This window comes from Galleria mellonella, unplaced genomic scaffold (assembly GCF_026898425.1).
Source record: "Galleria mellonella isolate WM207_F2 unplaced genomic scaffold, CSIRO_AGI_GalMel_v1 utg65, whole genome shotgun sequence".
In the NCBI taxonomy this organism is placed as follows: domain Eukaryota; kingdom Metazoa; phylum Arthropoda; class Insecta; order Lepidoptera; family Pyralidae; genus Galleria; species Galleria mellonella.
In genome coordinates, this window is record NW_026442138.1 from 6,114,468 (window position 1) to 6,131,618 (window position 17,151).

The 17,151-nt window shown below is 33.3% G+C and overlaps 1 protein-coding gene across 1 annotated transcript; it reads right to left on the reverse strand.

Annotated features, from left to right (window-relative positions):
- On the reverse strand, positions 1-16,081 carry LOC113519644 (exocyst complex component 5). Its single transcript, XM_026904789.3, has 14 exons — positions 15,905-16,081; positions 15,703-15,834; positions 13,868-13,975; positions 13,220-13,417; positions 12,521-12,769; positions 11,427-11,644; positions 10,527-10,754; positions 9,838-9,997; positions 8,680-8,823; positions 7,743-7,831; positions 7,073-7,262; positions 5,982-6,138; positions 4,758-4,930; positions 1-210 (listed from the first exon to the last, which is right to left on the reverse strand). Exons 1-14 carry the CDS (start codon positions 15,935-15,937, stop codon positions 115-117), a joined length of 2,175 nt encoding a protein of 724 aa, XP_026760590.1. The 5' UTR covers positions 15,938-16,081; the 3' UTR covers positions 1-114.
- Between the last annotated feature and the right edge of the window lie 1,070 nt (positions 16,082-17,151).

The following is a 17,151-nucleotide window of genomic DNA, read 5'->3' on the forward strand; positions in this document are numbered from 1 at the left end:
TAAATGTTATAGTTACTTTAATACTTAATATAAGGCGTATAACATTAATACTTAACAAAACAAAATATATATTATGTGTGTATAAATAAAGTTTTAAATTCATCAAGTACATAATTACGAGAGTCCTTTCAGAAAACTGGACAACTTGTGACTCTTGTAGTCGGAGCGTAGTTGTATGAAGTTGAGTAGGATGGAGCGATCCAACTCGGCCTGTGGACAAAAATTATTATAATTATTGTTATCACTATAATTTTATAAATATATCACTCTGGCGTAATATTTTTTTTTTAATAAAATAAAAGCTTAAAATTATCAGCAAGTAACATGGACTATATGTTACTTGCTGATAATTTTAAGCTTATTTTAAGCTTTCTATAGGTGCGTTTCTTTAAAATCGGTCAAGTATGTTTCGAGTTTATCCATTATAAAGAATAAAATTTATTTATAAATCAATTTAGATTTAGATAATTTGTATGTCGTTGGTATCGGTTTGGAACGCCATTTCTTTAAACTTAAAATCCCAATTTGATATTACAGCGAAATCTTTATTGTACGATTCAATATGTGTAAAATTTCTAATGTTTTTACTAGTTATTTGAATATAATTATTTTGTTAAATTCCGGTAACATTAGTATGTGTGTGACTGTCAACACTCGTAGATTGACCACCACTATTACTACCAGAAATTCCACAACCATCTATCATCATCATTTCAGCCATTATCCGTCCACTGCTGCACATAAGCCTCCCCATAGACTGCCATAAAGAACGGTCCTGAGTCACCCACATCCACTGACACCCTGAAATGCATTTCAGGTCGTCACTCCATTTAGCGGGGAGTCATCCTACACTGCGTTTACCTATAGGCAGTCGCCATTCTTCCACATCGGTTGTCGGTTCTTCGAGCTATGTGACTAGCCCATTACCATTTCAGCTTGCTTATCTTTCTGGCTATGTCGGTTATTTTGGTTCTTTTGTGGATATCCTCGTTTCGGATTCTGTTACACAAAGAGACCCTGAGCATAGCCCTCCCCTTAGCTCGCTGAGTAACTTATAGCTTTTGCATACGGGCAAGCGTGTAGAACCACGTTTCGGTTCCATAAGTCATCACTGGCAACACGCACTGGTTAAATACCTTCGTCTTTAAATTCTGAGGTATTTTGGATGAAAAGATGTGGCGTAGTTTCCCGAATGCTGCCAAGCCGAGTTTGATTCGTCGGTTGACCTCTCGGTCGAAGTTGGACTTATCTATTCAGACAACTTGTCACAGGTATACATACTCATCGACAACTTCGAGCGTGGTGTTCTCAATTGTAACCGGTATAGGTGTGACATGGACGTTTGACATGATCTTAGTCAACCTTCCATATTAGCTATCAATCTCCGACTGCCACTTACATTAACGTTTTGCGAATTCCATTCGCAGTTTAGGCGCCGAACGGTTAATACTAGGCTCCGAGTAGCGATCTAATAATTGGACTAAAGATGCTTCGTTAAGAGGTGAAACACGTGCAGCAAAAGGTGCGTGAATAAAATGGTAGTCGGAGATTGACGGAGTTTTTGGTATTAATAGAGGGTCAATCTTCGAGTGCTGGCAGTCACACACATACTAATGGTAGCGAAATTAAACAAAATAATTCTAATCAAGTAATCAGGGATATGAACTTCTGCAAGACAACACCTAGTTCAGTAAAATAATAGATTTAAGTAAAAAATATTATAAATTTAGTTCAAGCTTAGAGAAATGGCGCTCTACAGTTGACTCCATTGTAAAATTTCCACCGCACTCTTCGGTAATAAAAAACACCGACAAGAAACCAATTTAAATTCAACCAAGCTACGGCGGTAGGCTCTTCCACTGGTACATGGGATTTTAATATGCTCGGAAAAATAAGAGCTCGTTGAATGTTACGTTAATTGCATAGCCAATAATGGACAAATGACTCTGACTACCCTATTAGGGATTATAGTCGTGAGTACATTTATTTATTATTTTCATTAGTAAGAAATACAAAAAAGATATGGTACAACCATTATAACTTAAGACATTTTCTTGACTACGTCAATTTAGAAAATGAACTTGAAAACATATTAAAGAATAAAGTACAGTTCATAGATGGTACTAATAAAGAAGACACTGGGGGAAAAGGAATGTTAGTAATGCGAACTACCAGTCCTATTGCTAGCAATATACCCTGTCAGGTCTACCTCCACGTGGTTCCCCCTGGAAACCAGTCCAGATGTATTCATCACAATGGGCTAGCTGACCTGCCTTTTCATTCTGCCTATCATCCCTCACTGGCGTGGTTACTATTTTATTAACATCCATAAAAAAATTAGGAAGACTCTGACCAGCGACCGACCGACCAGGGAAAGCGATTGTTAGTAATGGAGACTGAGAATCCCATTGCTAGCTATATACCCAATCAGGTCGACCTCCTCACGGTTCTCCCTGGAAACTATCATGGTCAATTCCTGATGAATTCATCATGATGGGCTAACTGGCCTGTTTTTTTTTTCATTTTTCATCTATCACCCTTCACTGGTGCTCCGCCAGCGTATCCCGTTAGCGCAAGCGGGGTTACCATACCAGTTTCACCCATAAAAAAATAAAAAAAGACCAGTGACCACACTGTTTACAGAGTATATATAGTTATAAATAACAAATCGTGTTATGCGAAGGATTACAGTTCGCGGAAAATAACTTGACAAAAACATACTAGACAAAGAAGCCTACACGCTTTGGACGCTTTTGTATGCAAAATTGTTATGGCATAAGTCACGTGCTACAAAAATTGTATTCAAGTTATTGCCTGTATCTATACAGTTGAAATGGGCATATTATGAAAATTTAAAAACATATCTTTGAAGCAAATTATATTATTATTGTAAGGGTCACCATATAACATGATATCTTCGCCAATTTATTGTGAAAAGATTGTTTTTTTCATTTCAAGGAATGATTCAAATATTGATGGTGATAATAAGAGGAGCCTTTCAGTCCCATGCTTATTGATAAAGAAATTTTGATATATGTAATATTTACTCGTAGATAATATTCATAGTGAAATTTTTACTATCTTTGAAGGGGATGTGCGAAACTAAATATTTTCACCAAGAAAACATGGATTAAAAAAAACGATAAAAATTTTTAGCACCCAATAATAAGTTGATAAGTTAGTATGAGAGATTCGAAATTTTTTATGGTTTTTGAATTTTTGATTTAGGGAATTCGTGTTCTAATAATATTTATAGCAAGGATGCTCATAATTTTAATAATCGATCCCTTTCGGTGGTAATAAAAATGCGAAAACATTTTGCTTGTCAATAGAGTAAAAATAATTATAGCTAAACTAATACGATAATTTCAAAGAAGACATCTATACTTATAAAATAAGAAATATTTATTTGTATAAGAAGTTGTGACGAAAGTAAAAAAAAAAAGTTTAACAAAACGGACCATAGGCTGCTAATTGTCGACCGTTATTCTCATGGATAGATTTTAGCTTTACGATTTGTACGATATTTTATTGTACAGTACTGTAAAAGGTATACAGTTACAAAGAGCATATCACAAAATGGGAGGGCTGTTACTTGTAATAGATTATTTACTAATATATAAAAGGTATGTTTATCTATCGTAATGTTATTTCTCTGAAGTTTCCATAGAAGTTGCGCTAAACATCTATCTATATAAGGGCTACACACAGATTCCGCACAGTGCCGCTATCATGCAGGCTCTTAATGGTTCCCATTTAAGTTCCGCCATAGGATATTAAGCAGTTGTTGTTTCTATTTTTTTTGTTCTTGTATTTCATGCTAAAATAATTTTTGCCAGAGAAATAATTAAAATATAAAATAAAAAAAGCGTTTGAAACGATTTCTAAATAATGAATATATGATCATAACAGATACGGAAATTATAGCACAAAAGCAATATAGCGGAGCATCGCAAGGTTTGCCGTCTTTTGAGCCAATGTTGCCAAAAGCAATTTTTTATTTTTACCCAAATGTTAAATATTTTTTCTCGATCACAAATTTGTGTCGATTTTTTTTTTACGTTTTGCGATGTACCAGATAGCGAACGACGAAAAACTATCATCACGTTTCTATTTTTACCTTATCTTACCTTCTTCTTTTTCAGCTTTGCTACTTTGATTCATATGTTTCATTGTATTTATATGCGATTTAAAATTAGCAAAACTGTCAAAAAATCAGCCAAATTTCTCTAACAATTTCATTTCTCCAAAAAGTCGCAAACAATTTTTTATTGTAGAATTTCATATCGAAAATGAGGAAACAGGAATAATAAATATGAGAATAATCTATTTTTGAATTCTGTTAAAAAGTAACTAAAAGCCAACGACGAAAACAAAATTTCGCTTACTCCTACACTTTGGTACCGAACGGATATCCACATAGGAATATTTCTATTAATACAATTACCCTATTTTGTGCTATTAACAGTTAAACAAACTGTACTTATTATTATTAAAAAAATATCGGTAGAGAAAAATGGCAAATTTATTCCATTTGTCTTTACTGGTCACACAATCGCAGGGACAGATAAAAAAATGCACTCTTATGGCGCTAACTTAAATACTTCAAGATATTTCTTGAAATACGGTAACATAGCAGCAATTTCTCTAGAGTTGCAAGTACTCAAGGTGGCTGTAATCACTTGTCAGGTGAGTCGCATGCTCGTTTACCCAGTAATTAAATAAAACCCTTATTACGAACTTAACAAATTACTTACCAAGGTCTCCCCCTCGCAGACCTGGTGCAGGTTCTCCGGCTTGACCAGCAATAGGTTGCATAGCGCATGCAGCGCATCGAACAGCGCATGCGCGGGCGGCGGGGCGGCACGTGGGCCGCGGCCGCACACCGCCGATCGGTACTCCTTCACGTCGCAAATCGCTATCATAGCACCTGTATATATGTATATATAATATAATAATAAGGAAAAGTGGAAAAACGGCGATGGCCCTTACGCTATATCAAACCCGCAAACGTGATATAACACACAAAAGAATTTTGATCAAACTAATTATCCTTAGTAATATTATACTTGTAAATGTGAATGGGAGTTCGTCTGTTTATTTCTTGGCGCTTTAACGGTTCATCCAATCATAAAAAAAATTTATAATCACGAAGTTTGGGACGAAGGATATAAACAATTGTCGGAAACAGCAAATATAGTTAGTTCGTTAATTTTTTATCGCATATATATATATATATATATATATATATATATATATATATATATATATATATATATATATATATATATATATATATATATATAGACAGGATATAACTGTTTAAATCGATCAGTTATATCAAATAAATAAATCCCGGTTTACGCAGACAAAGCTGCGGATAAAAATTACTTTAAGCATTAATCTTATAGACTAATATAATTTAAATTTAATATTTATTATAAGTACAATTTTAAAGTTATACAGCTATCTTAACTATTTGTTACATTTTAATAGTTAAATTAATTATTGAATAAACTGGAATGAAAAGAGGAAATATTGGGAACGATTTTGTGCCGTCATTTCTTTACACTTATTTCTAAAATTAAAATTTCAATTTGATATCACAACGAAATCCTTATTGTAAGAACTAATAAGAATTAATTTTCTAATAGATTTAAATTCAATTATTATTATTTTAATTTATGACAGTTCATATAACAGTAATTGCGTAAACTATTCAATTTCAAATAATAAGTTAAAGAGATAAGTGTGGGCGATATTATGGACTGTATATTGATTTATATGATGTAATCAAACAATGGGTTTAAAAAGAAAATAACTATAATAAAGAACACTACGAAAGATAGACTACGACAGCAAAGAGTAAAAGTGACAATTGTAAAAAACAAAAGTATAAAAATTACAATAAAAATAGAATCTTTATTACACGATTAAACAACTGGACCGTCTCTTTAATTCGCAAGTAAGAAAATACTAACCGGCGGAATTAAACTGGAAGTTCTGTAAATGTTCATATATGACGCGGTGCAGCCGGATCGCTAGCTCGAGAGTGACTGCGTTCAGATTTTCACCCTCCAGTCCTTTGTGGATCTTATCCATCACAGAGTTGAGGTATGACACTACAGCTGTACACGCCTGCAGTAAATACAATCTGTATAGTAAACTCAAGACACATCTGACATTTTATTTTTGTGACAAGAAAAAATGGCGGACACATAAACACTGCGTATCTTCAATAAATAGGTAAATTCGATTTATTAAGGTTTCATTGTTAAAAGTTTCGTAAGTACACATATTTAAATATAATGCTTAAGGGTCTTTTTTTTATACGATTTAGAATGACAAACAAGCTGACGGCCCACCTGATGGAAAGTGGTAACTATCGCCTATAGACATGAGCAGTACCATGGACATAACAGAGTATACTGTTTCGCCCCTGATACCCCCCATGCGTTGCCATTCCTGAGAACTCTGGTTTTATGCCTCTGTACCCTGTAAATTCACGCCATATCCCACCCTTCAAACCGAAACATAGTCATGCAAACACAACTGCTTCACGGTAGAAAAACTAATGGGACAGAGGTACCCAAGCAATCGACTTTTGTACAAAGTCTCCCTCTGGTGGTGGGTTCCGGGTAGTCGCGAAACTAGTCAATTTGTTTCAACTAAAATACACGTAAATTAATCCGGTAGTTATTACATTAAAAAAGACATTTTATGTGTGGGCCACATAATTGAATTTAATAAAAAAAAAATGAAAACAGTCATTACAGACTATTAAAAAAAAAATGAAAAAAATACGAGTATCTATTATTGGGATACTAGAATAAACTTACAGTAAGTAGTTTATTGGCACAAAATTTTAAGTTAGTCACGCCATCTCGTGGCCATAGCATACCACAGATAAATTATAAAATTTTACCTAAATGATCACATGAAGTTTTATAAATTTTAAATACAATACTATTAAATAAGATTCTGTATTACAACAAAAAAGACTTGTCCTGAGGATCATTATGATGTATGATGATGAATTACAACAGTTTCAGTGAAGATTTCATTAATTTACCGGTGAAGCGAGCGTATCGATATCGCCTTCTGGTTTGTAATCGGTTTTCTTCTGCTCTGTCTGTAGATGCAACTTCACCCAGCTCACTATGGCGGATATGGCGCGCTCCAATCCTGCGTCCAATTTGTTTTCCAGTTGTTCCATTATGGCAGTTTTTCGTTGGACGCACTCGTTTTGTTTTGATGTTGAACTGTAGAATAAAAATTTAAAAAAAAAAATTAAAATACGTTCATTAACAAAAAGAAATAAAAGAGCTTAAATAGAATATTAATTATATCAGCATTTATACTGAGTTACATTATGAAAAGTCTGCATTACCGTCAGTCGTCAAACTAGGTTAGATCTGTATCTTGGAGACTAATTTAATGTTAAATATCTAATAAAAACCCTACATATGACCAATCGGGAACTTAGGCATATTTTTTTCATTTAACCCTTCTAATTATAAAATTATTGTGTGTATTATAAAATAGACAAATTCTGGCTAAGTATGGCTGAGCAGAAACCATTTAAAACTATCTAGTCCCAAATAAAACTAATTAAAATAATAAAATTTAATAAAATTAAAATATAAAAGGATTATCCAAATCAGTTTGGTATGAGTGAGGGTATGAGGTAACAAACATTAAAAAAAGAAAAACATACAACAAAATAATGGGTAAATACATACCTCAAACAAGGTAAGACAGATTCTTGAAAATGTTCACCAAACAGCTTTACAATTGTGTTAGCTTGCTTCACTATATCGAAAAAGTAAATCTGAAAAACAACGAAACTGCTTATTTTACATTGTATAAAATAAAAAATATAGTTTGTAGCAAAATAATTCGAAAAAAAAAATAGAATAAATGCGGTGGAATGCGAGCATAGCACAAAATTTGCGGAATAAGGTAGTCAAACCGCTTTCATAATTGAATATTGCGAGAGCGAGTTGGTGTGAAGGAAATTATTGCTTTAACAATGAGAAAATGATGGTTCAGATATGTGGAAAGAATGTCACATATAATTCAAAAGTGAAGAACAGTATCCTTCTATATTAGTGGCTAGACTAACATTCTAATACCAGATAGATTGTGCACTATTAAAGGCCAGCAACGCACAAGCAAGTCTTCTCGTGTTGCAGGTGTCAATGGGCGATGGTAACCTCTTTCCATCAAGTATTTTTTTTTTTTATATTTTTAATGCAATTCACTTATAATCGTATTTTCTGATATTGCTCACAACTTGGATTACATGTTTGTTTTTATTATTTACTTCATTTTCTCGCACTGTATAACTATGTTAAAGTAAATGCTGTGAATACCTATAATAGGCATGAGCATTAATATTGTATTATATTTAATGTTTGTTATACCTATATGTTATAATGCAATATGCTGTTGGTGTTCCTTAAATAAATAAATAAAGTGAACCGCCTGTTCATTTGCTTTCCTAATAATAAAAAAAAAACTATCCGAGAGACAATTTCTGTATTTCTGAAACTGGTATGCAAGCATGAGATGAGTAAATGAAGACAAAAGACGTAAGGTTCGACTTTTGGCACTCAGTATTGTCTCTGCCTACCTTGCAAGGGACTTGGCGTAATTATAGATTGAAAGATGATTTACCTGCGGTGGAGATTTGCTTTCTGCAATCGGTATTGATTGAAGTCCAAGATCAAGCGCATAATCAACATGTTCTATTAGTAAATGTTGGATCAACACCTCAAATAGTGATGTGGTTGTGCCCGGTAATTCATTAGGTGTACACAGCTGAAATGAGAAATTTAATATTCCTTTGGTAAATAGCTGTTTTATTCATAAATGTGTTGTTTTATATTTAGATTTACATATAATCTGTATATTTTACCAATGCATATGCATGGGCCCCTCTATTCTACTAGTTTTCTGCTGTCTAGCAACTGTCCTTATATATGTACAGTCGTTTCGATTTTAATGGGGGAATACAGTAGTAACATTTTTTTTTATACAACTTAGAATGGCAAACAAGCTAACGGCCCATGTGATGGAAAGTGGTAACCGTCGCCTATAGATATGAGCAGTACCATGGATATAACAGAGTATACTGTATCGCCCATGATACCACCCATGCATTGCCATTCCTGAGGACTCAGGTGTTATTCCTCTGTACCTAGTAAATTCACGCCATATCCCACCGTTTAAACCAAAACACAGCTATGCAAACACAGCTGCTTCACGGTTGAAATACGAATGGGACAGAGGTACCCAAGCAATCGAGTTTTGTATAAAGTCTCCCTCTGGTAAAAATAATTATGCTACCGTTTCCACTTCCTATCAAATGTCTCGTTAACTTTGCCTTGTGGGGGGTTTTGCAAGTAGTTGCTATGCTTGGCAGGTAGGATTGGCAATCGCAGTTAGGCTTTGGTGAAGTTTTAAGAGAGACACTGCTGCCCATTTCTTGGACAGTATGTTCCTTTAGTCGTCTCTTACGACACCCACGGGAAAGCAAGAGGTAGCCCATTTTATGCCGGGATTACATGGCGAAAATAAGATAGCTGGTTTTATTTGCTATGCCTGATAGTCTCTAAATAAATATGATCATGATGAGGACACTATTCTTTCAACTCAATATTGGAAATACTTATTCAATTAACTTGACAGTTTCAAAAAATTACTAAATGTAAACTGAATCAAGAAACGGATCGTAGTGGAAGAGCACAGTATACTCTCTACTCCTTATAAAAGACAATGATGGAAAGTATTTTTATATCAATGTAAATATTTCACAAATCGTTATCAACTTACAGTTTTACACCTCAAGAAGGACGTCTTAGCGTCGCTGAGCATCTTTTGCACTAGTTGCTCGCTGAGAAATGTCTCTCCGCCGTAATTCTCTATTTGGGCGATATTTATATTAGCACGGGTACCGATCACTGCCTGCAGATCTCGTCGGAGCTCTTGAAATCTAAAAATATTAGAAACATTTTCATATGAAATCATAATGATTTATCGCGTGGTCCCGGCATAGAATGGACCACCCCTTCCTTTTCCGTGGGTGTAGTAAAAGGCGACTAAGCAAAAGACAGCAGCATTCCTTTTAAAATATCACCAAAATGTAATTGCAGTTGCCAATCCGCCTGCCAAGCATGGCAACTACTGCCAAAACTTTTCTTTGTGGGGAATGCCTATGTTCAACAGTGGAAAATTAACGGCTGATGATGATATAAATAAACATAACCGATTTTACAGACGAAATCGTTGATACGTGCCAAATAGATGTCAAAAACTATGTGGAGAAAAAATTCTATGAATTAAATTAATCATGACCCGTCATACTTGGAAATGAGTAGTAGATAAATATTCCAATCTATGGATTGTAATATGGTATAATATAGGCAATTTATGCATCAAAAATATTTTGTGAAATTTTTGGTTCTGAAGTCACATCAATTTAATAATAATTTATAGTCACAAACTAGTCATGTAAAACTCACCCGCCTCCCTGTATTTGCTTCTTAACATGCTGCTTCTCTGTATAATATACATTGAGTGCATTAGATAATGCTGCCTTCAATCGTCGATTCTCCATAGCTGAGTAACCATCATTGGCGCCGGCCATCGCCCCATTCACCAAGGCTTCACGGCGGAGGTCTCCGATAGCGGCATTACCTTCTGCCGATATAAAACCAGCGGCTACTAGCTCGTCGCATACACGTTGAGTGCTGAAATTTTGAATATTGTTTTCATTAAGAATGGTATATATGTTGAGGTCCACCTGATGAAATTGGAACAGTGGATGATTGATATAGACTTTTCATAGAAGTCACGCACATCTAGCAGATTCTACTGACAGTTATTGGTTACTTTTCAGACCAAAAAATACAAATTTGAACGAAAGAATTGTAAGTATTGATGATTTAGCCTTCCTAGACAACATACAAACGAATCTATTGATGAAATCGTTATCGCTAGCGAGTCCATGAGATAGAATGAGACGGCAACGTGCACTGTCTTGTTCTTTCTCATCTGAGCGCTAACTGAAACTATTCTATCGATAGATTCGTTTGTACCTTATCTAGGTGATAGGACACAATGTTCAAGACCAGTACATTGTTTAGATTTTTATTTTTTATTAAAACATTATAAAATTGAAACTTTTGTATATAATTAAAATATTTATTTAGTAACAAGCCCAATTTTTACGTTATGACAGTATAACATCAAGGCCAAAGGTGTTATATGTATGATATATGATACAATATAATATTTAAAATTTCTTGTTACTACCTGTTTTCAATAGTTTTGTCTGTATAAACCAATTTCTTATATGTTAATTTAGGATGAGGACAACATGCATATCAAGTAAAATTGAATAACACATACAATATACATACCTGGTATACATGTCGTATAAATTCCTCAAGTACTTGTCAACATCATTTTTATCAGCCAGTTTGGTTTGTATGTATTTCTGTAGTTTTAAATGGAAGATGTTCAGCACAAATTTACTCAGCACTTGCTCCGGATTAGGGAATACATTGCTGATAATTGTATAATTCTTTTGGCATAGTGGCAATACAGCAGAGAATATGTCCTTTCCTAGTAAACTATTCTGTAAATAAATATTGGATTAAAATAGTAATTAGATATATTCCTACATAGAAAAAGTGTAAAAGCTATTTTGTGTTCATCTCAAGTCCTTTATTGCAGAGTAACCAGTACAGTTTTAGACTGTGGTGTGAATATATTTAGTATGTAATTAATAATATTAATATATAAATTGTCTGGATATAAATAGTATCATATGTAGTAGAACACATGACATAACACTACTTAGTCTTAAATTAAGAAGAGCTTGCGCTAGAGATACTATTTTTTTTTTAAATATACTATATAATATGATCAACCATTTACTGTCTCCTGCTGAACATGGGCCTGCCCCTATTGGGGGGTTATGCTAGTAGTTGTTACTCTTGGCAGGCGGTTTGGCAACCACAGTTAAACTTTGGTGGTGTTTTAAAAGGGGCATTCGAAAAGCTATACAATATACATTCAAAAGTATCCAAGCTGATATATACAGATTTACTTGTGAATATAAAAGTTTTTATTGTATGGAGATCATACTGTGCAGATTGTACAGTAAGAAATCAGAATTCATGGAACACTTAATGTGCCCTAGGATTCATTGGAAAGTATGCATACGAGTCTACTGAGAATGGCTTATCCAGAGCCAGGGGACTACAGATAACTTAAACTGTGGAATATCATTAAGGTAAGACATAGGATCTATAAAATGATGGTATAAGGCAGAGAGAGCACACTAGATTCCGATGTATCGACATGCAATGGATTAACTGACTCCATATGTGAATAGAAGTTTGTATCAGAAATTAAACCCAGTCATTGAAAAGATAAGTAGCATGACAAACTGCTACACTACCAAAGTTTGAATTTATTTACTTCATGTACTTAACATTTAAAAACATACCATTTGACTAGTTTCAATAAATGCATCAACACATTGTGAATATCCTTTAAAGTTAGTCATAATGTTGGCTATATCTTTCATTTTGTTTAAATTGTTTTGGTTCTGTGCCTTCACAAAACCCTCTATGAGGTTCCTCTCTATTTCATCATACTTGGCTTCGATCTTCTTTTTTGCTACTTCAAATTTGTCCGGCGGTAGTTCTTGCGCAATTGTGTGTAATTTTTGAATAACATCTGCTGCTTCATTTAGCTGTAAAAATTATCACAAATTATGTTGCATAACAAAATTATAAAAAGTAGTTTATGCAATTGAGTGGGGAAAATAATTCTGTTTTAAATCTAATAAAGATCTGATCATTAACTGATCTGCTTATTTAAATAGTATAAACAATGCCCTTTATTTTGTTAGGATAAATAATATTAATGTACATATATAGGATAGATAAATAAAGAAAAAGAGTTAAGCATCACATGACTAAATAAGACATCTTCAGGTAAATTATTAAATTGTTGCTCAGAGCCTAGTGTTAACTGGTCAGCACTTTAACTTGGAATTAAACTAAAGGTGCATAACCTTTGTGAAATCACCATTAGAGATATATAATTACGAGAGAGGTTTGATGTAAATAAATAATAGTAATAACATAAAAGCATAAGTTTACCAATTGTTATATATTTAAAACAGCAAGATTTTTCTTACCTTATTTGGATCATTGAATAAATCTATAAGTACTGGTCCAGGACTCAAGAAATGTGCCAGGTGGGACAGGAGATCTCTAGCAGCCGCTGCTCTAGCTCTCGGGGCTCTTGCAGCACCAAGTTTCTCTCCAACATCCAAGGCTCTTCCTCCACATCGAGACATCCTCTCGTCCAGTGTGCTGAATACATTTACACAATGCTGGAAATGAATGTTTAATAGATGAATAGAAATTAAGTTTCATTTATTTTTATTTAAACTACTGTTATAAAGCCTACAGTCTTCATTATTTGTTGTAATGGATTAACAAAAAAATACTGTTTTTATAAATTCTTCCACCTATAAAAATCTACATTATCAGCAAGTAACATGGGCTGTATTTTATTATTTTATTTAGGTGTACAAAATTTTGATGCCTAATCATTATACTTGAAAAATTAGAATAAGTTTTATAGTTATTAAATGTTTATTTTCTTTCTTAATTAATGTAAAGTAGTATGTCAACTGCTATTAATGTAACTAAGTGTCTACTCATGGTGACTTTATTTTTTATTTATTAATATAAATTATTTTAATAATGGAAAATATGGCAGTATTTGGAATACATTTTAATTTTTGAAGATAGGTATAAAGGACATTCAAATAACTTACTGTATGTTGATCCATAATTTCTGAAAGCTTGGTGTTATACAATTTTTCTTCTTCTTGCACTGCTTGTTCTAATCTGGCACATTTCCTTTCCTGTCTTTCTTGTAATACCTAAAATTTTTTAATGATTCATATTATCATTAAAATAAAAGTATTTGTTTAATAATTTGTGCTACAAAATTATATAGATTTTTTTATTTAAATACAGTGATACCATTAATCCATTCTAGCTCCCAAAAAACCACCTCAGTTGTTTTTTAAAATGAAAAATGTATTTACAAGTAGAAATATTTATTTATAAGGCCCTTGATCATGTTTTTCTATGATTTCACACTTTAGTTTAATATACATCATCTTAAGATCCATGGATATAAAAATAAATGTGTTAATATTTTGTAATTGAACAAAAAGCAAAAAACCCAAACCCAACTTATCAAAAATACGTTCAAAACGAGGGAAACAAGCACACAGACTGAGGTCTAGTCTAAGGTGGGAGATAGTGTTAGACATTGCACACGACACCAACATGTGCCAAGAATATTATTTTTTTTAATGGTTGATAACGGAGACATAACCCTGCCCACACTATCAGTATATGCTGGCAGGCTACCAGTGTGATGGATGATAGATGATGATGAAAGCATGTCAGTTAGCTCATTATGACAAATTCCACTAAAATTAACCATGATAATTTCCAGGGGGAACCATGTGGAGATTAACCTGATAGGGTGTATTGCTAGCAATGGGTCAGTTAGACCCTATTACTAACAATCCCTTTCCTCACATGTAGGGGTTGCGTGCAGTGGTGTAGTGTGTGATTCCTTATATCTCAAATTTTGCTCTCATCTCAAAGCAAAATATCGCTCGTTTGGCAGCTTGTATCTCAAGACACTCATATATTAGGGCACTCGTATATCGAGGTACCACTGTTATGTGATGATTTTACCAATTTCAATTGAATATTAATTGCAGAGAAAAATTAACAAGAAACTAAGCAATCACATTCTTCAGCATTAACATTTATTATATTTATTTTAAGTAAAATTTCCATTCATAATAAATAAATAAAGCTTCCCTACCTATAATATTAAATATAAAAAAAAAATATTGTTACGAACTTTTGTATGGAAATATAAATCCCATAAAATGTAATATTTAAAATTTGCCAAAATTAAAAAATGAGTAATTATCAAAGAATAGGATTTAATTGGATCCAAATACTTATCACATATTTACAACTACTTGTTTAGATAATATATTTTTGAGAATGCATAAGAATGTTTTAAATACTAGCTTGACTTATTAGAAATAAGTATGGAATTTTATTGCATTTCCTTTTGTGCTGCATTTTAGTCATCGGTCACCATCACCAATCACCAGTCGGATAATATAGCATTATAAAGAGGAAAATTTAATAGTTTATTTGTAATGTTTTGTACATTATTCCAACCCAAAAAAATATTTAAGTAATGCTAGTTACTGATAACTAAAAAATTCCGGGATTTTTATGTATGATTTTAAAATAATTGGACAATACAAAATTACAAAAATCAAGATGCTACTAATTGGGGGGAAAGGGATTGTTAGTATTGGAGACTGAGAATCCCATTGCTAGCAATATACCCAAACAGGTCGACCTCCTCGCGGTTCCCCCTGGAAACTATCATGATTAATTCCTGATGAATTCATCATGATGGGCTAACTGGCCTGTTTTCATTCTCATCTATCACCCTTCACTGGTGCTCCGCCAGCGTATCCCGTTAGCGCAGGCGGGGTTACCATACCATTTTCACTCATCAAAAAAAAAAAAAGACGCTACTAATATCAATTATTTTTACCTTGAGATCTTGAATAGCTTGAGTAAATATATCATGTATCATTTCCGGGTCGAATTCGTCATCTTGAAGCCTTGATTCCTGCATGCTGCGTCGGACCATCCTCTCAACGAACTCATCAGGATTAAATGGATCCTAGAAAATGACGATTTGTGAAAATTGTTTGTAGACATTTTAATACCAGATCTAAGTTAATTCAGCTTACTTGTTCCAATTCCTTTATATATTGGTTCATCATCTTGTTGAATTCTATTAATAAAACTTATATAAAAAGAATTTAATACGTATAAAAAATTAAATGTTAAATAAAAACGCCTACTTATTTATTAGCGATTATGAATGTTCAATTTAATTTTATTTTTCTACACCGATATGACAGATTAACTGTAACGACAACAAACACATTCATCCAACAATGACATTGACAATGTTAAGTCAATCGTTTGAAGTTGACATTGCAAGATAGGTCCCGAAACGTAGAAACAAAGAAAAAGCCTACTACAAAATCGTTACTTCCTTTAAAGTTTACTCACCTATTATTAAGTAGCCCGTAGACAATATAAAGCACTTGTATAGCCACCTCAATTTAACGTCTTGTAACGGACTTTTTTATACACAAAATGTTCTCTTTATCTCTAACTATGACGATACTGTCCTTGATCTATGTATGATCCACGAGCATATGATATGATCTCATGACTTAATATCTAGGAATAAGGAATAACAACTCCGAAATCTTTGCATAATGCTTAGTATATTATAATATTATCGGTGCTTATACTGTGGTTTAAACTCTATTTGGTTTGTATAGATTAAAAATAGCATCGACATTATTTTCTGTGTAAGTTTGTAATTGTGCATAAATAAGATAATAATGGTAATCCCGCCTGCGCTAATGATATACGCTTGCGGGATACCACAGGAGGGATAATAAACGAGGAAGAAAAGGCAGGTCGGTTAGTCCATCATGATGATTACACCTGAAGGGGGGGGGGGGAAGATAGTAATGGGGAGATTAGTCCCTATCGCTATCAATATATCCTATCGGGTCGACCTGCAAGCGGTTCCCCCTGGAAACTATCGTGATTAATTTATCGTTAAATTAGTCACGATGGGATAACTGACCTGCCTTTTCATCCTCACCAATCATCCGTCACTGGTACCTCGTCAGTGTATACCGATAGCGCAGGCAGGGTTACCATTCCATTGTCATCCATAAAAAAAATCTAGTACGTATATATATATATATGTATATAGTGTATATGTTTATTCATCTAAACTAATATTATAAAGGAGAATGTTTTAAATTTTTGTGTATTTGTAATGGATAAACTCAAAAATTACTTACACGATTTTAAAAATTCGTCTATAAAAAGCTTTATTATCAGTTATCATAGTATTATTAGCTCAATTATTATGTAAGTATAAACTTTTTTAAAAAATATTACAGGC